Source organism: Vipera ursinii, assembly GCF_947247035.1.
Source record: "Vipera ursinii genome assembly, chromosome: 6".
NCBI classification, from domain to species: domain Eukaryota; kingdom Metazoa; phylum Chordata; class Lepidosauria; order Squamata; family Viperidae; genus Vipera; species Vipera ursinii.
The window spans coordinates 70,619,643-70,646,598 of NC_139515.1; the positions used below are offsets into that span (position 1 = coordinate 70,619,643).

General features: G+C 36.9%; 1 protein-coding gene across 2 annotated transcripts in view; it reads right to left on the reverse strand.

Moving 5' to 3' along the window:
- Window positions 1-966: 966 nt before the first annotated feature.
- The window catches only part of BRAF (B-Raf proto-oncogene, serine/threonine kinase), a 62,624-nt gene continuing 36,634 nt past the window's right edge, over window positions 967-26,956 (reverse strand). Inside the window, exons 10-20 of one of the 2 annotated variants that reach the window (XM_083366502.1) lie at window positions 26,471-26,590; window positions 23,832-23,968; window positions 23,412-23,529; window positions 20,305-20,389; window positions 18,828-19,004; window positions 17,950-17,996; window positions 17,135-17,253; window positions 16,506-16,637; window positions 14,463-14,597; window positions 10,952-11,116; window positions 967-7,030 (exon numbers count right to left, since the gene is read on the reverse strand). In XM_083366502.1, coding sequence (XP_083222628.1) covers window positions 6,911-7,030; window positions 10,952-11,116; window positions 14,463-14,597; window positions 16,506-16,637; window positions 17,135-17,253; window positions 17,950-17,996; window positions 18,828-19,004; window positions 20,305-20,389; window positions 23,412-23,529; window positions 23,832-23,968; window positions 26,471-26,590 — 1,355 coding nt within the window. In that variant the 3' untranslated portion in view covers window positions 967-6,910. The remainder of the gene's footprint in view (window positions 7,031-10,951; window positions 11,117-14,462; window positions 14,598-16,505; window positions 16,638-17,134; window positions 17,254-17,949; window positions 17,997-18,827; window positions 19,005-20,304; window positions 20,390-23,411; window positions 23,530-23,831; window positions 23,969-26,470; window positions 26,591-26,956) is intronic. The other variant, XM_083366501.1, reaches the window with a different exon arrangement.

Here is a 26,956-nt window from a genome sequence, read left to right on the forward strand (position 1 = left end):
AAAATAATTCACAATCTACCCACCATCCTCTTCTTTTTGAAAGGCTACTAACCGTTTTATAGTTAATTTGTAAGTTAATATATAACTTTCAGCTGTATTATTGAAATATGCAATGCTTTGATGATTTTTTTTACTGCAAATGTGGTGAAATAATGACATTCTAAAGTATAAAAAGTCTACTGGTTTAGTGTACAGTAACTTAATTGAAAAACTGGTGCCTTTCTCCTCCATATATGATTGGTGATTGAACATGAATTATATTTAACAATACAAATTCCTATCCAATGTGGGTGATATGCTTACAAAAGAAATGGAACTCATAGAATAAATCTAGACTAGATTTAATTTCTCTAGTAAAATAAATTATTTAGATTAAATCCAGAATAAATTCTCTCAGGATTAGCTATGCCAACCTAGCAGTTCGAAAGCACGTAAAAATGCAAGTAGAAAAATAGGGACCACTACAGTGGGAAGGTAACAGCGTTCCGTGCGCCTTTGGCGTCTAGTCATGCCGGCCACATGACCACGGAGTTGTCCTTGGACAAGCGCTGGCTCTTCGGCTTTGAAACGGAGATGAGCACCGGCCCCTAGAGTCGGAAACGACTAGCACGCATGTGTGGGGGAACCTTTACCTTTATTCTCTCTGTGTAAGTTTCTCTCTTCCAATGGATTGAAAGTTGCTTAGTCTTAGAAACATGTACTTGATTCATCTTTCAAAAAAGAATACGATAGATGATATGCGTGCATACCTAAACTGTTCCCCTCCCCCAAAGCAAAGCAAAAACTGAAATATATAATTAAAAAATTACTAGAAACCAAAACATAATGAAGTTTTGTAGTGAAAATTACAGCGTTAAGACTGGAAAGAAATTTCTTTCACAAAGACTATCAGCTGGATGTTGGGATAGGTAGCTGTCAAGCTTTATGGTGAAGTACTGCCAATAATATCATAATGTTGAAAAGTCTAGGAATGTTATTACTATATCATTTTGTTGTACAATTTCTCACCCGGATAAGCCTTTGTTTATAAGTGCTGTTACTGGGATGATTAGCTGATGAACAATTTCAATACAGCATATTAAGGAAAAATTTATTCTGGAATAGGTAACTCTCCATTTTGTTCAGCCAAAAAAAAAATGTGCATAAGGACACATTCCTATTATACACATTCCTGTTATAATAGTCTCTGTTTGTTTTCTAGGAAATTTTAATTTGGAATTAATGTATTGAATGCAGTTATTCTCATTCAAAAGACCAGGATGATTTCTCTTTTTAATGTAATAACATTAAAATAAAATGGTAAACATTCTTACTCAGAAATCAATTTTACTGTTTTCAACTGAACTTATTCTCAGGTTAGGAATGTTTAGAATGGCATCTCTAATGGCAAATTCTAATAAAGGATTAAAACTATCTTTCAAATGTCAATTGGAGGGATATTATAATGTATCTCCTGATGAAAGAATATATTACACTGAAATGATTTTACTGTGTACATTAATTACTGGGTCCCGAAAACAAGATCACACTGTGCTAGAAAATCAAAATTCCATGTCTGAAGTAGATCTTTCTGGATGGGCAATGATTCCTGTAGGAGTTTAATTTACCAATCTGCCATAACTGCTTCAAATTACACAATTTTTAAATGCAGGACATTAATCACTCCCATATTCCCATCCCAATTTTGTGTTTAACTGGGTTAAGTTCATTCAATAGAAGATAAACATTGAAGATAAACAAAAATCAATGGCTTGCCTTATGGGTAGATGGACAAAATCAAAGCATATATATCCATGTTTAAATTCCTCTATACATGACTTGCAAAGCAGTATCTAGATTAGAGATCTTACTTGCATTGGAGTAAACCTAGAATCTGGTTACACTTCTGGAATATTGACCAAAACATACCCATATGCCAGAAGTATTCTTATTATTAGCAGAAAAAGGTGCATGTAACATGGGCACAATTAATACACGTGTTTTAGTCTTATTCTATCTCATTATAAAGTATCCTAGATAGTCCAATACCATGAGGAGGAAAAACTGAAACTTGGAATTAAGGAGTAAACTGTAAAGATCATGAACTAACAAATGAAAAGAATGAGAAGAAAAATGGGAATGATGTAGATTTGAATAGTGTGTGATCTTGTGGAGTTGATAAAGATGGGTTTAATTATGAATTAAAGGGCTATCATGTAGGAACTAGCACCACCTGTGTTATTGCAGATGTATATAAAAACATGAGTCCATAAATTTATGTACCAGTGAATACTCAGAACCAAGGATGAGTTTGAGGAACTGGGGGAAAATATATTTTTGGGTAGCATGAATGGAGGGTGAGAGAATACACAAAAGAGACTGGGCCCTTTAGGGATGCCATAAGGAATAAAAATGGTGGATATCTACTTAGAAAATGTCTGAACATGAGATTTAAACAAAAATCTATTCACATATTCTCCCACAACTTTATACTTCTAGCAGGGTCATATAAGGTGTGGAAGTCATCTAGCTAAAACAAATATCTATGTCAGGGAGCAGCAATATAGGAAGATGCTAGAAATACATGACTGATTTAGTGAAAACAACAAACATAATTTCTTTATTATTTAGTTGTAGATGTTGCCATGGAGGAAAGGAAAGTCCAAAGTTGTGCAGATAGAATTACAGTGAGAATATGGAATGTAAAAAGCATGAACATGGAAAAAAGGTCAACACAGAGAACTAACTACACACTAAAATCCTAAGCATCAGTGAGTTAAAATGGACAGGATTTGGATTCTTCCAGTCAGATGATCTATTTATCACCCAGCCCATGAAAAACAAAGAAGGAAAGCAAAGACAGTACTTGGATATAATGCAATGACTGAATAATACAAGTTAGTCTTCATAGACAGCCCTTTTATAACATGGTTATCAAACAGTGATACAGAAAAGGATATTAATGAGTTCCTGCTTGAGCAGAGGGCTGGACTAGAAGATGAGAAGGTCCTTTCCAACTCTGTTATTCTGTTAGAACATGCAAGGAAGTTGTACTGCTTAAGGTTAGAAGCTCGAATGCCACAGTTGGCAACAGTGAGGAAAACTAAAGACTCTATGGCCAAGAAAACTGAAACAGAAAAATAATTTAGTAGTTTCTGCCAGTCCAACAATTTCTTTGTTGCTAAGACATTCTTCAAAGAACAAAATCCTCTCCTATGTATATGGACATAATTAGAGAGAACACAAAGAAATCAAACTGATTGTATTGGAGGTATAAAGAGGTGAATTAGCTCAGCATAGCTAGAGGCTGACTACAAAACAAATCACACACTGTTGCAAGCCAGGATAAAGTGGAAGAATAAAGACAGCTAGATTTTGAAAAAATGATTTGGGGCATGTACCTATTATTTTCAATTGAGAATATTAGAAATTGCTTTGAAATCCTGAGCCCCACTGATACAGATCTGGAGGAACTGTAGAATGAAATAAGGTTACTGAACATGAAAAGAAACTGCCGAAAAAGAAAGAAAGAAAGAAAGAAAGAAAGAAAGAAAGAAAGAAAGAAAAAGAAAGAAAGAAAGAAAGAAAGAAAGAAAGAAAGAAAGAAAGAAAGAAAGAAAGAAAGAACAAAAAAACATGAAGTGTCAAAACAAATGGTGGGACTTGCCAAGAGAATCCAAAGCCAAGATAAAAATCTCAGGAAACTTAATAAAGAATTTTACAGAGCTGTTTTAAAAGACAAGGAGTGTTATCACTACACTTGTAAAGACAATGAAAATGGAAACAAACACAAAAAATAAGTTTTCCAAAGGATCTCTGAAATCAGGAGGAAATTCAGACTCCAAATAGGTACACATAAAAGACTTCAGTGGATAGACAGTAACTAATTTAGACTAGATCCAGTGAAGATGGAAGGAATATACTGGAATTCTGTATAGAAGAGATGTCAACATCCAATATTTTAGAGAAGTTTATGGGAATGACATGGATATGCTGCTTGGAGGAAACAAAAAAATTGCTATAAATGCTAGCAATTGTAAAGATGAAACAGAAGACATAAATGCAGGAATATTTTTAAAAAGTAAGGCTGTAAGTACAGCCAGTCCATCCAATCAACAGAAATGTGATTGGTGTATGGTCCTGCTTTTTTTGATGCAAATGTAAAATATCTAAAATCAAACAATTTGGGATTCAAGAGTGAAGGGGCATTGCTAAATGGTTATCCTAAATTTATTCGTTTGGAGCAATAATACAGTCAGTGTAATTAAAATTTTCATGAACTGCTTTTATTCACTGACACAATACTGCATAGTTTGATGAAGCAACTGGAATTTTTACTTATATTTTTCAGACTTTTTAATGGCATCTAAACAAAAACACAGATATTTTTATTCATGCCAATATTTAATACCCCTCCCCCAAATCATAAACTAGTGGGTAGCTTTCCTTAGGAAATGAAGAATATCTGAGGAGGAGGAGGAGGAGGAAAGAAGTCCGAAAGAATGTTGCTTTTATTTGGTGTCAATCGACACAATATGAGTGGACTGAATATTCCTTAGCAAATGATCCACACTGGTCTATATTGAGTGTTAGGGAGCCAAAAGTACTCTTTGTTGCCCAGCATGCTATATGTCTAGAGTTGTATAAAATAAAAGTGGGATATAAATCTTATAATAAACAAATGTTTTTGTATCGGAGAAGAATTGGCTTTGAAAAGTTTACTACTTTGTCATGTTTTCTCTGCATGAATTTAAGAGGACAGTGAAGATTACTTGTAGTTTTCCTCTCTTCAAAACACAATATACATGCTTCAACATACTGCATATGATATTCACCTTTTAAGATAGATTACTGATGATGGGTGGTGGTGAGGAGGGCAGTGGAACTGGTAAGAGTTGAAAAGAGAATCTGTATTCTGAAAACTTAACAATTACTGCAGACCACTATTAAAGTTGTGCTTTACATTTGTAACATACCTTTTACACTTTTTGTAAGATGACACAAGCTGATTCAATCTCATTGTTCTGAATAAATACTTAGAAAGCTTCCCCAAAGCAGACCAATAACTGAAGTGAAAAGGAATCATCCAAGAACACATCTATGACTTCCAGCATCCCTTCACTAATGCTTACTGTATGCAGAAATGCATCTTCCCTGAAATAATGGCAAGCGGTTTCACTCACTATTCTGTTAGGTGTCTGAATACACATTATTTTTTAATTATGCCTCTTGCTCCCATTTCTGTAAGTACCCTGGTTCAATAAAAAAAATCAAATACACTAAATAGTTCCTTTACCATGAAGGTAATATTTTTTTTTTAAAAAAATCAAGTTTTATGAACAAAGCTTTGCTAAAAAAATAATCTTTCATTGGTTTTTTTTAGTAACAGATCTTGAGTATGGGAGAATCAACATGTTAACTCTAGTTTTGACTTTTTCACAAAATAATCTAGTTTCATCCACTAGAAACTACACTAGCACAGGGGCTGCAATTTCCAGCTTCCTATCTATCAATACAGGATACAGTAATAAGGCTTCTCTTCTTATGAATTCTCTTCCAGGGGCACACAACTACCCTTTTCCAAAAAAGAAAATCACCACGCCACAGAGAATTCCTCTTACTTCATAATTCATATAGCTTCATAATTCTACTAGAGATAACCTAGCATCTGATTTTTGTATCATTTTATCTTGTTTGGATAATAAGAACCGGAAACCATTTTGCAAATTAGATTTAAGGGCAAGGCATAAAGAGAAAAGCAAAATGCAACCACCAAGGGTACAAAATAAGGGCAAGAAAAGGAGTTGCATGGGAAAAGGTGAGAATAGGCAAGGTGAGTAGTGTTGATCCAGCAAGTACCATTTGTATAGAAAAACCATAAAAGAAACAGCAAAGTGCCATTAAAGCTAATTTGCTGCATTTTCTCTCTCTCGTGCACACAGTGTTCATTCACAGTTTGCTGAGTTAACATGTTTAAAAGTTCTGCTTTTTTTAAAAAAAAAAAGTACCAAAGCACATTTTTTTTGGAATGTCTAATTTTTGGGAAGGTTGTGGCTGGGTTTCATTTTTGAAATGTATTCAATTCAACCTGAGAATGTCTGCTTATGAAACGTTAGGTACCTGATACTACCCTGTACCTTTTAAAATAGGTACGCTTGTTATTCATAGTCTGTATTAAGACTTTCTGGGCATCCCCAAAAAGTTCAACACACTAAAACATAAGATTCAGATTCTCAATACAAAATGAAAGGAAGCCACGCGTGTTGAGCTTTGCTACAGTTTTGTAAAAACATTTGTTGCTGGACCGACAAAAAAAAGGGGTTCCTAACCCGTTCCAAAAGTATACAAAAGGAAAAGATGGGAAAAAAGGATGGCTCTGAATAGGAGGTAAAAGCAATTCTGGAAAGTGCAGAACTGCCTTACCTTTTCAAATGCCTCTGACTTACTCTTCTGACTGAATTTTTGTTTTGCGAAATCAAAAGAGCAAAATTCAATGGAAAAGGAAACACCGCACTTATTTTGTTGAGCAGGAAGGATAACACACCCCAAATAAAATCAAACCAGAAGATGATTGTTTGGATTAGCTCTGTCTCATCAGATGTTCAGCCTCTGATGAATCGGTTGTTAGAGGGAGAAAGCCGGCCAGCAGATCATCCCAAGCCTATGATGCAGAAGGAGTTCCAACTTCATCATGCCACAGCACCAGAAAGTCAGAGCGCAGCCCTCCCTCTTTCCTGGGAATGATGCCAACGGTACAGGCAGCCACTAGAGATCTTCAAACGCACATGACTTTTGTTGGAGGGGGATGCAGAGGCAGCGGAAAGCACTTGTCCCAAACAAGAGCTGTTCCCTTCCACCCCAAGGTTGGATTGGGATCTCCCTTCTGATCTGATCTAAGTGTACAGATCTATAGTTTTTCTAAACGCAGGGTTTAGAGGAGCACAAGCAAGTCTGAATATCCTAAAAAGAAACTGTCGGAACACAAGACTTTAAAAATAAGAGTGGATTGGCTGCCAATGATGCTGTGGCTACTTGAACGCTGCAAATTCGCCTGTAGAGGGAGGATAAGAATCAAGTTTAAAAGTTAGGTTTAATTCATCAGGAAGACAGAAACTTTATCCAGTATAAATTTGATGCTGTATACCAGACATCTTGTTAGGGAGAAATGAAACTGTTAATAGTTAATTGTGCCAAGGGATCTTTTGAACGTATGGAATAAAAGCATATTCAAGCAAAATCTTTTTAAAAATCAGTAAAATAAATCTGGCCCATTTTACAAAAACTTGTAAAAGAGGTTCTATTAATCAGTTTGCAAGCAGAAAATGTTATCCTATATATTTCCACGATTCCTATTCATGTGTTTTTAACTTATAAAGTAAGGATGTAACATAATGATAGCTGAAGCCTAAAGAACTCAATGCCAAATATTAAAAAAGGAGGGTGACTAGTAGGAGCTGCCTAAACTCCCAACATTTCAGTCAGTAATTTAGGAGACAGAAAGTGGATGGAATGTCCCTTCATCGATATTTATGCAAACCTACGAGAGTGCAGCTTTTAATAACTTGACTCCAGAATGGCAGCTACCCATTAGCATAAATGTAAATAGTTTACAATGTTACTAGTCTATTAATATTACAAAAAAGGCAAGAATGCTTTACATATACACTCTACTTTTTTAGTTGATTAGATGACTCCCTACTCCTCCCTCCCTAGCTTAAAAAAAAACCTTTCTACATAAACAGCTTCTGAACTTACTGTATTAATAAGGAGCAAATAACATGCTTTGAGGCCAAATTTAAAAACATTTATGTTCTCCTACCCATTTCCATTGTATTTTTTTTTCAGTCACCCTGAGTCCATGTATACAGGCTTATGGTTAACAATTAATTTATATTAACAATTTTGTCCCTATTGCTGTTGTACACTAACAGTTCCGAATGGTGATAGGAAATGATAGAGGCAAGATGGAAGAACAAAAAGTTTCGTATTTCATCCAGTCATATAAGCTTAGCATGCACGGTGGTCAGTTCCTCCTCTCAAAGCATGAGGGCCAGTTTAAGTCATATTAAAAGCCGTTCTGGTTTCAGATTCAAGAACAGAGTATTTGAAAGTTTAATTAAATGGCTGTTGAAAGATAACCAGACCACTATATTCTGAAATTTCCTGAACTATACAAGAAATAGTTTCTTGGAAACCCCTCTGATTATCTAATGGTACCTTACAGGTAAGAATAATGTAACCCAGTATTTCCAAACTGTTGTATGTAAGCAAGCATGGGAAATGGACCTGAAATCAAAAACTGCCAAAACTTCAATAATCATTTCTTAGGTGATATGTGAAAATGAAGGGCAATGTAAATTTAATATATGTACAGTAAAATGTCATTAAAAAAACAAAAACAAATGCACTGCAAAGCTGGATGACTGTTGCATGATTAGAAGCAGCCAAAATGTTGAGATACTAGACCTCTTGCTACCATTAACTCCCAACAATCTCTGATAAACATACCAAGTTTCTTTCCTTTTGTTCTTTGCTTAGTTGCAATTGTGCCTAGCTGTTATTTTGAACTATCACTGTTTAATGTTGCTAAAGAATTCAGGTTTGCAACTGCTGAGAGAGATGACATGCACTTTAACTTTCTTTTATAAATTAAATTGCCCCAACAAGGAAGGAACATGCTAGTGCATGCCTCCAGCAATCCCAATCAGGTAGTGATGTAAACTACTCTGCTATAGAGGGTTTTTTAAAAACCTTAAGCAACTTTTTACTACTACCTAAACCACGCGTAGGCAACCTTGGCTCTTTTATGACTCGTGGACTTCAACTCCCAGAATTCTGGCTCAGGAATTCTAGGACTTGAAGTCCATGAGTCATAAAAGAGCCAAGGTTGCCTACCCCTGACCTAAACCAACTACATACAAAATATAAGAAAGGATCGGAAAGGGGTATCTGTTCTGTACCAGCCTGCTACCGGCCCTGCAGAAAAGGCAGGGACAACCCCTTTACAAACGGCAAGAGGCTGGAATAAAGCCTGCCAAATTTATTAACATAAAACAGACACCAACCATGAAACAGGAGCTATGAAACAGGAACTATCCAAGCGGTTGCCTTCAGCAAACCAGCCCTCCCACACATTCCCCTTAAATACAGCTCAGGGCGTAGCCTCTCTCTGCCTCCTTCTGAGGTGCCCCATTGCCTTCCTCTGTTTACTCCTGATTGACTGCCTCCTGTGTCAGGCGTCCTTGAACAGGGCCAGCTGTGGGTCATCTTCATCCACGCTGTCAGGCTCACACAGCTGGGTCTCCACCAGGTGGGAGGGGCCTGGCTGAGGGCTCTGCGGAGCCTCAAAGCCATCATCAGCAAGCTCTTCAACACCCCCCTCCTCCTCCTCTGAGTCGTCCGACCCAACTGCCGAACCCACAGGCTGACCCTGAATCACAACAGTATCAGCTCAGCAGATGTCTGCCTTTGGGTGACTCCAAGTCTAAGTGGCCATTTGATAGACCACAGATGGGCTGCCTTCTATGGATGAATCTCCCTCCTCCTAGCAAGCATGATTAAAAATCAATGCTATTTATTAGCACAAGGTTATGCTACCTATCTCCCAGTCTCTGAGAATAATGCTTACCTTATCCAAACCCCAGATTTGTTAGGACTGTAACTCTCTGAAATCCTAGCCAACACAATCATTGCTATATTATGTGGGAAAATCAAATGCTTCTACCAGACAGAAAAAATAAGGCAGCTCCTAAGAGATATAGAAAGGTTCCCAATTCTTTGTCATGAACAATAAAGTACAACAAATATCAATCCACCTATCAGATTTCCTATCTCCAAGATTCATCCTGGAGATCTTAAGGGGGCATAAAATTGAGAAAGACAGATCTACCAGTAGGCAAAAAGTTCAATGCTGAAAATAACAAAGGTTATTATTTAAGCCAAGGGAAAAGTAACAATGGCAGTATGAGAATTTACTTTTTGAAGATAAGATATCAAAATATCAAATTTTTTAAAATGGTGGGGAGGAGAGAAAAATGGAAGAATTCTGTCCAAGAAACTCTGAATTACAATTTGCTTTACTGGAGATCTGAGCCTAACTGGATAAATTCCATACAAAAGCATGAAACATTTTCTCCATAGAAAGGAGATTTCAGAAGAAACATTAACCTACAAAAAGTTGAGCAACAACAGCAAAGCCATTGACTTTCGAAAGAAAACTGATGGTGAACCGTTTATATCCCACCTTTAAACAACTTTTAAAGTTTACCACTCTGCTTTTACAAAACTATTTTACCCCATTACGGGCATCACTGTTTTAATACATAGCAACCATTTCAACACGCAACTGTAGAGACAAAAACAAGACTGGGATAATTTAAAATAGATGAAGGTACTTTAGTCAACAGTAGGATAAGAACAGAAGCAATATAAAGAAATATTAAAAGAAAACAAAGACTTATGTATTAAGAAAAAATGGTTTTGAGTGAGCAGGAAGTTAAAACAAAACATGCTACTGGCCAGAGTTTTGATATTCTATGATATTTGCTCAACTTTGACAAATAAATCAAGAGGCACCTGATTTTTATATTCTTTTACCTTTTTTGCACTGTCATCAATGTTGCTGAGCTAAAATTGTTGCTATCGAATGACAGAATCCTTTTATGATGCAAACACAAAACTCTACTTAGGATCAAATTAAACCATAACAATGAAACAAATAAAAAAGAAACATTTTACCTATAACCCAAACACAAACAGATACATATTAGTTTCTGAGAATCTTTTTTACTGAAGAGGCATTCCTGAGCCTGTCTAGGATGGCAATTCTGAGGACCCTCTGTTGCCAGCAACAGATGCTAATCTGAGCAGACTGAAAGCCCAGGATTAGATAAACCCTTAGTCGGTCAGTCCATCTTTGACAATGATTTTAAATCGCTTAATGGAATTAGAAATCATTCTTAATTTTCAGTACCAAAAACCCACCGTATCCCCCCGCCTGGATAGGTGTTTTTGGAGACGTGCAAGCATACAAGCTAAAATCCTCTGTTTGGAAACCAGCACGGTTCAAAGAGGGTTCAGATGCGCTGCGGTGAATTTTTGGCAACGACCGGGCCAGAAGCTCAATAGATGCAAGGATCTGAAAACAAAGGAAAATCTAGCATTACTTATATGGACACAATGTATCACAAATTATAAAACAACAATATTTAAAGTTGCAATCCTGTTAGATGTACTGTTTTTAATAAATCTTGTGAAATTTAATAAATAGAGAAGTTGCCATTTTAAGAACTAACTCCATTCTCCTACAAACATGATGGAGATAATGTGACTAATTTAACTTATGGCCCCTTTTCAACGAAAATTCAATGAAAGTCAAAGGCTTTTGAGATAGCGTACTGCCTAAAGCACAACTGGAATGCTGCAACGGCCAAACCCAAGTGAAGCACTGAAACCATTTAAAAACTCATTCTGAACATCCTTGAAATTGTAACTGCTGCTTTTTACAAAAATTTCAAGTATAAATACTTCACAGACTGTATTATGTCACTGTTCTGTACCAGCCTGCTACCGGCCCTGCAGCAAAAGCAGGGACAACCCCTTTACAAACGGCAAGAGGCTGGAATAAAGCCTGCCAAATTTATTCACATAAAACAGAGCAAGACAAGACACCAACCATAAAACACGAGCTAAGAAACAGGAACTATCCAAGCGGTTGCCTTCAGCAAACCAGCCCTCCCACACATTCCCCTTAAATACAGTTCAGGGCGTGGCCTCTCTCTGCCTCCTTCCGAGGTGCCCCATTGCCTTCCTCTGTTTACTCCTGACTGACTGCCTCCTGCGTCGGGCGTCCTTGAACAGGGCCAGCTGTGGGTCATCTTCATCCACGCTGTCAGGCTCACACAGCTGGGTCTGCGTCGTGACCAGATGAGAGGGGCCTGGCTGGGGGCTCTCATCAAGCTGTCCAAACCCCTCAGCAAGCTCTTCAACACCCCCCTCCTCCTCCTCTGAGTCGTCCGACCCAACTGCCAAACCCACAGGCTGACCCTGAATCACAACAGTCACAAAGGCAAGGCAGGAGTTGGAAGGTGCTACATTTTGCTGAAATCTTGACTGAAAAAAATGGATGTGGTTAAATTATTTAAGTCTGATTGTTTTCTTCCCAACTTTGCAGGATCTCCAGTAAAATCCAAAGGATTCTAACCTGTGGTTTTTCACTTTGGGATTGATTGTCCAAATATGTGGATAGGAAACATACATTTTCAGAGTGGAGACAGATTTATTTATCAAAGCAGCCTCTTTTAAATAGAACAGCACTTTAACTATCAAGGAGGGATTAGTCAAGGATTAAAGTCAAACCTTGGTTCCATTATCATGGAACCACATACTTCACCACCAGTGGACTAAAGCTATAGCAACAGAATTATTTAAACTAGAAAGCCCTACCTCTATATATGTTTGTTACACCATTTTGTTTATGGGCCTATGACTTCAGAGATAAGACTATTCTTGGCTGGAGTTGCTGTGAGGTGCAGAGCTAAATATGTATTTTTGTTGTGGATACTCTAGGACACAGGTGTCAAACTCGCCACATCACGGGATGTGTCCTGATGTATCGTGACCTTTTTTTTTGCATTGCTGGAGCTGTGGTGGACGCGGCCTCCGTAGGATGCAACCGGCCCATGGGCCGGCAGTTTGACACCCCTGCTCTAGGATGCATGTGTGAAGGTTCTCCTATCAATATTATCATATACAGGGAGTGCAGAATTATTAGGCAAATGAGTATTTTGACCACATCATCCTCTTTATGCATGTTGTCTTACTCCAAGCTGTATAGGCTCGAAAGCCTACTACCAATTAAGCATATTAGGTGATGTGCATCTCTGTAATGAGAAGGGGTGTGGTCTAATGACATCAACACCCTGTATCAGGTGTGCATAATTATTAGGCAACTTCCTTTCCTTTGGCAAAATGGGTCAAAAGAAGGACTTGACAGGCTCAGAAAAGTCAAAAATAGTGAGATATCTTGCAGAGGGATGCAGCACTCTTAAAATTGCAAAGCTTCTGAAGCGTGATCATCGAACAATCAAGCGTTTCATTCAAAATAGTCAACAGGGTCGCAAGAAGCGTGTGGAGAAACCAAGGCGCAAAATAACTGCCCATGAACTGAGAAAAGTCAAGCGTGCAGCTGCCAAGATGCCACTTGCCACCAGTTTGGCCATATTTCAGAGCTGCAACATCACTGGAGTGCCCAAAAGCACAAGGTGTGCAATACTCAGAGACATGGCCAAGGTAAGAAAGGCTGAAAGACGACCACCACTGAACAAGACACACAAGCTGAAACGTCAAGACTGGGCCAAGAAATATCTCAAGACTGATTTTGCTAAGGTTTTATGGACTGATGAAATGAGAGTGAGTCTTGATGGGCCAGATGGATGGGCCCGTGGCTGGATTGGTAAAGGGCAGAGAGCTCCAGTCCGACTCAGACGCCAGCAAGGTGGAGGTGGAGTACTGGTTTGGGCTGGTATCATCAAAGATGAGCTTGTGAGGCCTTTTCGGGTTGAGGATGGAGTCAAGCTCAACTCCCAGTCCTACTGCCAGTTTCTGGAAGACACCTTCTTCAAGCAGTGGTACAGGAAGAAGTCTGCATCCTTCAAGAAAAACATGATTTTCATGCAGGACAATGCTCCATCACACGCGTCCAAGTACTCCACAGCGTGGCTGGCAAGAAAGGGTATAAAAGAAGGAAATCTAATGACATGGCCTCCTTGTTCACCTGATCTGAACCCCATTGAGAACCTGTGGTCCATCATCAAATGTGAGATTTACAAGGAGGGAAAACAGTACACCTCTCTGAACAGTGTCTGGGAGGCTGTGGTTGCTGCTGCACGCAATGTTGATGGTGAACAGATCAAAACACTGACAGAATCCATGGATGGCAGGCTTTTGAGTGTCCTTGCAAAGAAAGATGGCTATATTGGTCACTGATTTGTTTTTGTTATGTTTTTGAATGTCAGAAATGTATATTTGTGAATGTTGAGATGTTATATTGGTTTCACTGGTAAAAATAAATAATTGAAATGGGTATATATTTGTTTTTTGTTAAGTTGCCTAATAATTATGCACAGTAATAGTCACCTGCACACACAGATATCCCCCTAAAATAGCTATAACTAAAAACAAACTAAAAACTACTTCCAAAAATATTCAGCTTTGATATTAATGAGTTTTTTGGGTTCATTGAGAACATGGTTGTTGTTCAATAATAAAATTAATCCTCAAAAATACAACTTGCCTAATAATTCTACACTCCCTGTACAAAATGGGTATGAGGTTGACGTTTGAGTTGAATAGAAACTCTAGATAATGTGGGCCTGCTATTATCTTCTAAAAGGCCAACCTAACTGGCTGCATTGCCAGCTAGTTCTTGTGGTGCTCTTGTGCTACGGTTGCTAAATGCTAATCCAAAGATGAGAAATTCTTACCTGGGGGAAGAGAGGTCTTTCATCTCTCTTTTTTTTCAGGCATTCTGCCATTAGTCTCTTCATGGCTTTGGGACAATTGCTTCGCACCTTGCTGAGATCCGGAGAAAGATAACCTCGTCCCACCATAAATATAATCTTTGCAGAAAGAGAGAGTGAAAAAGGGAAAAGTAAATTTCATCTATTGTGATTTTTAAATATGGGTGTGCAGTGCTTTGAATTTAAATCTCCTACAAAAGTGCTTCAGAATGCATAGGACTGTGATTTTGGCACCTGACTGCGACATCTTAAAACAATTGCATATTTTCCTGGCACGTTTGTATTGCTACATATGGCAAAGCACTTTTCAGACACTGAATGCAAGCGCTGCACAAATGTAAAACTTTTAGGCATATTTCAAAAGTTTAATAGAACCAATTTAGTTCTTTTACACACTGGAAGGTAAAAGGCTGACAGGATATGTAACATGTCTGTCAATGTTAGTTTTGCATCCATTGCATATAATTCCCAAAGTGGCATTTGTGTTAAATACTTTGGTCCAGGATCTCAATAACTCTAAAGAAGCAATGATAGACACCAAATTGATCTATGCCTTTTCTACAGCAAGTACAATAATTGAAACAGGAAGGACCATTTAGGCAGTCAATACCCACCACAATTCACTACAGTACTCAGAAAAAAATTACCAAACTAAGTCTCAAAATTATTGTTTCTGCACTTACAAACTAGGTGCCTACTTGATACTATTACACAAAAGAAATATACTGTACTATATTTCAACAACACTGGGATTCACATTTACTTAAAGCAAAACCTAACTTGAGCATACACACATGACTTTTAAGCTCTTGTTTAAAAAGCAGGAGCATGCCCAACCTTGCTAATTATTTTGGAAATCTTCCCAATTTCAAAGACCATCATTTGGTATAGGATGAAAGTTGCTACTGTTACAATAAGCCACTTTTCTCTCTTGTGGTACACTGAATTAATTGCCCTGTTCATTAAATTAGGAGATCGTGTTGTTCACTTATACGCTCAAAGAAAAGAAATATACTTCTGAAATCCTAGACCTCAAGATGACTCAAGTATCCCAAGAACCAAGATTTAAACTTAAGGCAAAAATATATTAAAAATTAATATTACTTTTCTAGATTAGCTTTTTGCAACTAGGTACCAAACTCTAAGCTAAAAATACTGAACTTTGGCCAACATATCTAGAAGGTACTGGCTGGGGATTTTTTGCTAACAGGATAACAAAGTTGCCTTAGTTATATTCATCTCTTGTCCTTTTCCCAGCATATTTAAAACTATTCCGTTTTCTTCAAGTAATCTTGAAATCTGTATATGACTGAATAACCCAGATAAGAAGTTACACGATTATACTGCTGATTCTCAAATGAAGAAAGCAAATCTGCACTGAAAGTTCTGAAGAATGGAAAGATATGTCAAATAATTACAATTTATCACATTATTTTGTACAAAAGACACACTGTTCTCTAAATATAGATATTTCAGTCACCTAACATACCAGTCTACCCCAAACTGAAAGCAGTGAAATGTGTAAAAGACAACATGACAAAGGCTGAAATAATCTGCAGTACCACAGTACTACAATATGAAAGGATGGGTACAGGTAGTCCTCAATTTACAACCATTTCTTTAGTGACTATTCAAAGTTACAACAGCACTGGAAAAAATTACTTATGGCCCATCCTCACACTTATTACTGTTGCAGCATCCCCACAGTCATGTAATGAAAATTCAGGTGCTCAACAACCAGCATGCATCCTGGGGTCATGTAATCACCATTTGCAACCTTCCCAGGTAGTTTCCATCAAACAAAGTTAACGGGTGAAACTGGATTTGCTTAATGATCATATGATTCACTTAATAACTGCACTTAACAACTGTGCCAAAAAAGGTTGTAAAACTGCATATTCACTAAACAACCAACTTGCTTAGTAACAGAAATTCTGGTTCTAACTGTGGTCATAAGTCAAGGACTTCCTATAATTTAGAAATAACACTTTCCCAATCCCAACTTACCTGGTCCCTATTGTTGATGTTGGAGTATGGCAATTGCCCAGTCATCAGTTCATAAAGGACAATTCCAAATGCATACACATCTGATTGAAAGCTATATGGATTTTTATCTTGCATCCTAATAACCTCAGGTGCCTGTGACATAGAAAACAACTGCTTTATTCTATTGCAATTGCACTTTATCTATATATCTCAGATCCCCCAAAAATGAAGTTAGTATCTAAAAAGATAAATAAAAGGATAAATAAAACCTACATATTTATCCTCTACTTAGTAGAAATTAAGTAATTTCTAACCAGACACTGAGCTAGTCAAATTGTATGCAATACGGTTATGACCTTTATAGTAGTTGATAGCCTTTCATTGATATTAAGAGTATTGATATAATGGGGGGGGGGGGAAACGTAAGACCACTTTGGGCAGAGACATTCAGTGAGAGGAGAAAGTCCTGGGTAGACAGCAAAAGGTTTCCATCATTCCACCTGAGGTGGTATTCCGTTACACATTACAAAGGCTTCTGCTCAGCAAAGCCAAGCATTTATCTCCATCCTAGTCATTGGAGATGTTCCTTTCTCTGCAAAAGGAACTGTGCAATTTTGGTGAACAATTTAGAAAATACTCCCTTCACCTACCATCCATAGAATTGATCCAGACAACTGTTCAAACTGGTGGGATCCACTCCATCGTGACTTCACTGTTGCTAGACCAAAATCGCCTATTTTTACTGTGAGGTCTTCATGAAGAAATATATCTGACAGGAAATGTAAAGGGAAAAAAAAAACTAAGCAGGATCTGATTTGTCTGGCGGTTAGATGGGAGGCCACCAGGAATTGAAGTTTTATAGAGAAAACGAAAAATAAAAGCCATTCTGAAAGAAGATAACAACAAACCACTTCAATATTGTTACCAATGAAACTAAATGGTTTAGTTTAGTAATGATAAATTAAAACGATGTGGTTACAAAATGGATGTCCATGCAGACGCTGAGAGTCCAAAGCTTCTGAAAGTTTCATATATATTTTATGAGAGGTAGTTGATTTTATATAATGAAATATACTGGCATGAAGCATGCTGATGTACTTTGCCCTTCTGCATTCAAGTCCTATGACCCTATGCACAGAAGTTCATCAAAAGAAATCAACACATTGACTGTTGGATTTGAATGAATCAAAAGATGACTTAGAATGGATATGCTATTCACATTGTTCCCAAGACATATGAATCTGGATGCCCATCTCCATACATATTCAGAAGTACAGTAATTAGTTAGGCACAGAATATATATTTGCTTTCTTTAATAATTAAGGTTAAATTGAGACAAGTAACTATTCCAATATTTACATATGCATCCTCAACTGTTCCCAACTATTATTTTTTCCCTTCTTTTTTTTACTCACTTTGAAAAAAAGGAAGGTGAATGATAAAAGTTAGTGTTTTTAAAGGATACTATTACTCTTGAGGTCTCTGTGGATGATAGACTTGGCATGCAAGTAACTGCAAAGTAACAAAACAGGCAGTGAATTGATCATGCCACTTACTTAAGGAATCATCAAAAAGCCAGGTGAAATTAAGTCATAAGAAAGATAATTTGTTACAGCACAGTAATCATCAACTGAGTCCTTAGGGAGAAGGGCGGTATACAAATCAAATAAATAAATAAATAACTTCCACTCCTCACAATTTTAGACTCTTGGATTGTAATCCTATATATACTTACCATGAACATATTTTGTGCTCTTTCTACAAATTCCTTTTGGAAGGAAGAGCCTACAACTTGGATTAAATTAGAAAAGGTTGCCATATAAACACTTCCACCTAATTAATACAGTACTCCTTTTAGCTTGTGAAATTAGGATTTAAATTGCTATTGCCATTAGAAATCATTTGGTATTTAACAATGAATTAAGTTTAGACTCTGTTCTATTCTTGCCTATTTTTAAATTTCATTAATCCCTGCATAAGCTATTTAACTTGTCACAGCAATATTCGCTAAAAGATAAAATTTATAGTTTTAGTTGTTTCTATATGTCTGTCATGTTGTATGAATTTTTATTTATCATCTATTTGGTCTCTGACCATCTAGCAAAACTTAATGTATTGCACAGATTAAAAGTCTCTAGCACTTGTGTTTGTGTTCTATATTTATAAATCAATTTCCTTAACTCAGCAATAATTTGAAAAATCAATACGGTATGTTTGATTTTTTAATATCATCTTGAACAAACATAATCTCCACTGGTTGAAACTTCCTATGAATTATTTCAGTATAGAGAACTAATTCAGGTTTCCTTCTCCATATTGTTCAGCAAATGATACCCAACTTACTCCATTCCTTGTGCTGTCTGGCGTGCTATATCAATCAGCTTGATCATTTCAAATTTAGTTTCAATGATGTGTAGATGGTGATAAAGACTCGACCCTTCACACCACTGCGTAACTATAGCCAGCTGTGGCTTTGTTGAATAACCCATGAAAAGTAATATATTCACATGTCGTGTTTTCCTATGGTGTTGGGGGGAAAAAGGAAAACTTAAAATTACTTGGGGAAAAAAATCCAGCAATAACATGCTATTCTAGAGATTAAAGCTTTAAATCAGCACTCATTTAAATATCAAATCAAATCCAGTCTGGCATTTTGTTCTACATTATACCGAATTAGATGCCACTAGAATGTCAGTAAACAAAGGATGAAAGAATAAAACTCTCCTGCTGGTGGTTATAGAACTCTAGCACTGTTATCTTGCATGGTTTTCATTTATGGACATACTTGATCTGTTTTTCATTGTTCCTCGGTTTTAAAAGGTCAGCCATCCAGACATAAAACTCATTTCTTCTTGTTGTAAGTAAAGGTAAAGGTAAAGGTTCCCCCGCACATGCGTGCTAGTCGTTTCCGACTCTAGGGGCCGGTGCTCATCTCCATTTCAAAGCCAAAGAGCCAGCGCTTGTCCGAGGATGTCTCCGTGATCATGTGGCCGGCATGACTAGACGCCAAAGGCTCACAGAACGCTGTTACCTTCCCACCGTAGTGGTCCCTATTTTTCTACTTGCATTTTTACATGCTTTCGAACTGCTAGGTTGGCAGAAGCTGGGATGAGTAACAGGCACTCACTCTGTTACGTGGCTCTCGGAATTCTACCCGCCAAACTGCCGACCATCTGATCGACAAGCTCAGTGTCTTAACCCACTGAGCCACCACGTCCCTCTGTTGTAAGTAGCCCCATTTTAGTAAAATACCTGAGCAATCACCCCTCAATTCTTTGTTAAAAAAAGATGGACCAGAAGGACAAGATCCATTATTAGGGAGTATGAAGCAACTGGGCAGGAAAGTCAGAGGTCATATTGAATTACTAACTGTGGTGGCACAGTGGTTGGAATGTGGTACTGCAGGCTAACTCATTGCTCACTCCAGGAGTTCAGTCCTGACTGGCTCAAGGTTGACTCAGTCTTCCATCCTTTCATCCTTCCGAGGTTGGTAAAATGAGGACCCAGATTGTTGGGGGCAATATGCTGACTCTATAAATTGCTTAGAGAGGGCTGTAAAGCACTGTGAAGCGGTACATAAGTCTAAGTGTTATTGTTATTGCTATTGTCTAAATCATGGGTCTTCAAACTTGGCCCTTTTATGACTCATGGACTTCAACTCCCAGAATTTCTCAGCCAGGCATGCTGGCTGAGGAATTCTGGGAGTTGAAGTCCATGAGTCATAAAAGGGCCGAGTTTGAAGACACCTGGTGTAAATGAACTCCTAAAAGTTAGTGGTTTTTCTGGTTGTGTCATCTGTACATAATTCGAATAATCTTACCTGAGAACTCCTACTTCATTTTTAAAAGCCTGTAGCTGCTGAGGGGTGGGAGCTGTAACATTCAACATTTTCACTGCAACATCACCTTAAAAAAGAATTTCAAAAAGTGAACTATGGATGTTTTGCTCAAAAATTAAAATGAGTTAAGCATGCCACTCATAAAATGATTAAGTGTTTATACATAACAGGGCAATACTGATTGTCCCATAAAGTCTCATCATACAATACATGCTAATGAAAAAAATAAGTTACTGAAGGCTCACTTAAGAACTCTGACTGGCATTCTGTTCTTGCACTGAAACCCTTTTATGAAGTCCTTTTCCATTTTTGATGCGATTTTACTGTGCAGCACAAAAAATAGCCGCTCAAAAAACAAGCTCAAAGTACCATGGGAATATTTGTTGCAACTTTTTCTTTAACCAGAAAAGGAGAAGCCAGTGTAGTGGTCAAGTACCTATTAACTACTACTGAAATGGGGGGTTTCAGTAAACCAAAAGATCATAAGTTTTAGTCCTGCCATAGGCATGAAAAACTGGCTAAGTGACTCTGGGTCAGTCATTCTCAACCCAACCCACCGAAAAGGGTTGTTGTTATGGGGAAAACAAAGGGAGGAAGTATTAGGTATGTTTGTCATGCTGAGTTATTGTAAATGAAAATAAAGGTGGAATAAAAAATAAATAAAAATATCCGGAACCTAACAAATGCACGTTAATCAAAAAGATAGTATATATCTGATAAAAATATTTTTGGTAACTTTCAGAATTATAGCTTCTCAAGAGACTTCTGGTTTTGCGTCGTGGTGAGATGGGACGCAGGAAGGCAGAGCTCTGCTTTCTGCATCTGATTTAGCTTTGCTGGGGCCCTGAAAAGGGGCTAAAGTCGCCCCGAAGAGGCGATGAAGAAGGAGGGGTGCCTTGTCGATCACAAAGAGATGGTGGTCTCTCTGTTCGATCCAAGGAAAGCCCTCTAAACTGGCAGGGGAAAGACCAGCCACACCTCTGCAGCCGGCCATTAGCTGCTGACAACCAAAGAACAAAAGCTTTAATTAGCACATTGTAAACAGCATGCTTGGACTAGGTGAGAATATTGATCCTTTCTTTACTATTTTACAACTGAATTTCCTGGGAAAGGCTCCCAAGAAGCTTAAAACCTCCGGATGTGAACAGAAGCGGTGTTTTAAATTTCTTATGGGGGACCGAAATACACAATACTGAAGTGAAAGTAATTTAAAGCTACAGTTTTGATAAATCTGAGAACTGAGATAATTGTTAAGTTCTTTCACTTTGGAAAAAAAAATATCAAGGTGAAATATAAGAAATCAACCCTTTGTTTTAAGAGTGGAAAATGGACTTTGAATGACATCTAGTGGTGGATTTGAGTATAGCACTATAACTAGCTCCTTAGTTGCTTGGTGACTTTCAGCTTAAGGGCTGGCAATAAAGGAAAATATTTTGGCATATTTATCATCTTGATCTTCTTGGACTATAAATACCCATGGAGCTTGGACTTTTAATCTTAAGAGCTAGTGGCAGAGAAAGAAAAATGTGACTTTTGAGTACGTTTGGCTGCAGGGAGGTTGAACATTTTGAACACTTGGAACACTGTGGATTACAACCTTGCCCGACTGATAATTTTCAGGATACTTGAGACAAAAGATTACTATAAAAAACTGCTATTAGGACTGGATTATAAAGGCTATATATAAAGATCAGAAAACTAGAGGAAATTCTGTTCCACTCTTACTGAGACTGGTGATACTAGAGGATTTCTAGGAATGATGCCTCAAGAAAAGACAAATACCTTTCAGACGGAAATACTCTCGATGCTACAGCAAATTCATCAAACAATTGTTGCACAAAAAAAGGACATAAAAAGAAACCATAATGAGACTAAAAATAACCTAGATGACATAAAGGACCATATCCAAATTGAAGCTACAACTGGAAAGCTTCCAGATAATGACTACAAAGTATGAACAAATAAACCAGAAATCAGAGGGTGAAGCAGAAGAAATGGACCTAGAGATGGAGGAGATAGGACAAGGGAAATATGGACTGCCATACACAAATAAAATACCGCAAGACCTACCTATAACAATGAAAATACAAAAGACCCTTTATTCCTTTCTCCAAAATACACCTGATGACAAGGAAGAAGATTCTAGAAAATGGAACACAGAGCAGGCAGGGGAAATCTCTAGGGAATGTGGATGGGCAGAGCCCCCCCCCCAAAAAAAACCAAAACCCAAAAACCTCTACCTAAAGTGTCTTTCTCATGTCAAGCAACTTTCAAAAAATAGAAAGAAAATTCTTGGGTGATTTAATTGCCTTGGCCTGGAAAGCTGCTTGGCAAAGAAAGAAAGCGAGAGTTAGACTTAAAAAACAGAGGATTTGATCTATCAGAGTGGGCACTACCTGTTTAATATACCTGTTTGAATATGATTAAAAGAACGGATGACCCTTAGATATAACTAGATTTTTATAATGGAAGATTATAAAAATCTTCCATTATAAATCAAAAGATTTATGATTTAAAATTAAAATACCATTTTTTTTTCTTTTTTTGATATGGGAAATTTGAAAATAAGAGGAGGATTGGTATCAACAAAATTGATAGCTATATAAATTTAATTAATATTGAGAAAATCATAACTGACAAAGATACTTTAAATATTGATGGGAAATGAAACTTTAATAAGAGTACGAAAAACAGGATATTGACTTATGAATTGATATTATTTCTATAATATTAATAAAATATGATGAAGATGTCTATATCTAATTTTGTATACATCGATAGTACTAAGAATTGTAATTGTTTAATGAGGGGAAGAGGGGGAAAAATGCAGAAGAAAGGAAGATCAAGGAAAAAATACTGGATTGTGCAGTACTGAATAGATTTAGATTGAAGACGTTAATGTTAAATATGTGAACCCAGACAACATGTTGTTTACTAACCTCTAAAGATTGTAATTTTTTAAAATTAGTAAAATCTATAAAAAAAAGAATTATAGGTTCTCAAATCCTTAACACAAAGAAATCTGCTGAAGTTTCAATAATTGTTTTAAATACTTTTGGTGAAAAATAGTTGCTGCAGTAGTTACATACCATGCCATTTCCCTTTATAGACTGTCCCAAATGAACCAGAGCCTATCCTTTGTCCAACTGTGATCTGGCCATCTGGTATCTCCCAGTCATCACTTGAATCTCGTCGACCTAGGGTTTTCTGCAAGAAAAGTGTTTAGTTCCGTAAATCTTTTTAGTACAAATTTTATGCATGGTGAATGTGAAATGGCCTTACATTTACCCTGTTTAAAAGCCCCGATTAGTGCAAACTCATTTTATAAGCATAGCACACCATGTTATAGGACATCAAGCCTTGAACATTTCAGGGGAGTCTGCATACACGAAGAAGGAAAGGCTGTGGGGCCCCTTTGATCTCCTATCCATACTTAAGAGATCAGGAAACTTGGCCTACATGGTGAATCAAAAATGAGTGCTGGTTCAATAAGCTAATTCTGTTCTTACCATTCTAGTTCGGTCTTCAGAAGATGATGAGGATTTCCTCTCTCTCTGAGGCCCTGGGGATTTCTGTAATGCTTTCACATTAGTGAGAGATCCAGGTAAAGACGCAGGTGGTGTGGCAGACAATCCTGTAGTTGAGCCTACATTTGTAATTAAAGGTCAAAAAACAGCTCCAGGTTTTTTAGGACTAAAATACATTGACTTAATTTACAAAAAACAGTAATTGCAAAAATTGTGTAAAAGATGCAGTATTTCCAAACATAACAGACAATTAAGCATAAGGATTAAGACTTGCAAACCAGGTGCATTTAATAAATATTACAGGGTGCAGTTCTAGCTCGATTTAATTATAAAACTTTTACCAACTTGTGGAGTTAGAATGTGACTCTAATTCACAAAAGAGGAAAGAACAAATTTGCACTCTATAGAGTTCTCAGAGGTTGCTAAATTATAAAGACATACTGGGTTCAGTATCTTTTTATAATTTAGCAACTTCTGAAAACTGTATAGTTCTTTACACTGTTTTCAAAGGGTTCTTATTTGTTATATTACTTTACTTTTTCCTTGTTTTTATTTATTTCCTTATTTAAAGTATTTATGCCAAAGGGGAATATATAAGAAGCTAGGTGTACTAAAAGAAAATAAGGTAAATTTTAAGACAATAGTGAAGAGACATTTTTGGTGGCCCACACTGAAGGAGCTAAGCAGAATTTTTTTTTTAAAAAAATCAAGACCTAAGACCTCTCTCTTATGTTTATGACTGAATATTAGGAAAACTATTTTTTTTCACTGTTTTTCTTTCCTTTTTTGCAACTTCTTTTAGCCTATTTTCCCAATGTCCATGTAGCAAAAAGGGAGCTTTCTTTCTCCCCAGATATTTTCAGATTTCAAGAATATATCCTGTTGCTGTACAGATGTTAATTTGCATGTTTGGGTGGGTGGGCATATATGCTTTTTATAATTGTAAAACAGGGTTTACTGGAATTTAAAACTTCAAAGGCATGGTAGGGAAGAATATTTCTCTTTCTCCTTTCCAAGTCATTTAAGCTGGCATGTAGAAGACAAGCTTAGTTTCCTAAGCAGCCATACTGATATTTCATGGAGAAAAGGATATAAATGTTAGAATACGATACAGTACATGTTTATCTATGCCAGTTTTCCTCAAATGAGCATCTTCCAGATGTCCAGAGAGCATAACTACCAAAATTTTTAGACATCAGTCTTAGGCCACACTTTTTGGAAATTCTTAAGACAGAACCCCAAGACCTCTGAAAGATGCTGTGTTAATGAAGTGATATTTAAATACTAAAACTATACCAGTAAATAAAGACTACAGTAGCTGAAATCTGCTTATACTAATTTATTAAACGAAGTAGTATCTTTTCCAATAATAGAAACCAGAAACATTTTAATCTTTGACAAAACAAGAAAGTATGCTTAAAGAATATCTGTTCCTGGTTTAATTGTTTAAGCTGGTTTGTTTTAAAAGGTATTTATTTATTTTTAATTATGTAACTAAAAAGATGAAGAGACTCTCCTGGGAAATAAATTGTATAAATTGAAGAACTACATTTACAAGCCTTTCTTTGTACAAGTTGTATTGCAGTGATGCACCATAGTACATCACTATATCAATATCTTATATTTCAGTTTAATTTCTGGACTATAGTTCAATTAAAGGGAGCAAGATTATTTTCATGTCTAATTCCAATCCTAAATTGTGGTTCTGTTGTTTTGCCCAGAAGTTTTTTTTTATATCAATAATCTCAGGTAATGTGGACTGTTACTATAATTTAGTTCTTAAACTGATCTTTACTTTAGCTGAGCCATTTGATATATCCTTTTAATCTACAGATTAGTCACAGCAGTAATATATAATTGAAGTAAATCATATTCCAGATAATTAACAAAATTGCTACCAAAATCATTAGCTCTGCAACAGATTTCTGAAAGACAGTGTTAAATAGGATTTTGCTCAAGCATTAAGTTAAAACTGACCAACAAGAAAATCAGGAATGTCAAACTACTCCTAAATCCTGGAAAGCCTCAAGATCATGCACAACAGTATGGTCCTGCTGGAATCCAGGTAGAGTTGTCAATTTCTGTACTGAAGTTCACTTCAGGATCTATGAATTGGTTGGAGGGCCAGCAAAATGCAATAAGTTTTATCTTACAGAGTATCTGCTTTTTTAAAAAAGAAACCTGGCCAATTTTGTGTCGTTTTGTGTCATTTGGCAACCTTACTTCAGAAAAAATCTGAAGTTTTGCATAGATGTTAATTATCTGCAGGACTTGTCCTGTCCTCGTTTTCATACTGTAACTCGAGACTTTGAAAACAAGCAATACTTCAAAAGAAGATAGTCTAAAAAAAACCTTATCTCTATAACGTAATGCTCCAGCAGCTTTATGACAATGTTTAACACAGAATAATTTGTGAGTTTAATAAGAGTGAGTGACTATTAAGTGAAAAAGCACATTCAAAGCATTCCAGCCAGGCTAAGCCAAAAATAAATAAATAAAAATGATAATGTTTTGAAAACTCACACACTTACATACACACGCTGTGAGGGTGAGGCACAAACAGCATCTGTGGTTTTATTTAGTTTGATTTGGGTGAAAATGAGAAAGAAGAGCCCAACTACCTCTGAACACTGGGCCAGGCTCAAAATCAAACACTATCTCACTGGGGACAGAATGGAGGAGGGGACTGGGAGTCCGGGATTGGTATTTCCGAAGGCAGCGCATCAGCTGGTTCATAGGGGCTGTTAGAGAGAAAGAGACGGGCAGGCAGAGACAGGAAGACAGACACACAGAAGAAATGAAAGTCATGGGACATAACTGAGGTGCTTAGACTCCTATGCACAGACTGCTTATGATTTTGCAGGGCAGAAACTTGTGATTCCATTTGAAAAACAAAATACAGCATATATTCAAAAGGCTGGGAATTGGTAAGCCCCAAAGAGAGCCTACTGACCAGAATTTAAAATGACATACTAATACACGACACTTAAATGTTGGACAGAATGGGCAAAACGGTTCCAAAAGCCACAGCTCCCTAGACATACGCAATTGTCAAATGGGCAATGTAATGGGCAGCACTCATAGCTTGAAGTCATACCTGCAGTCTC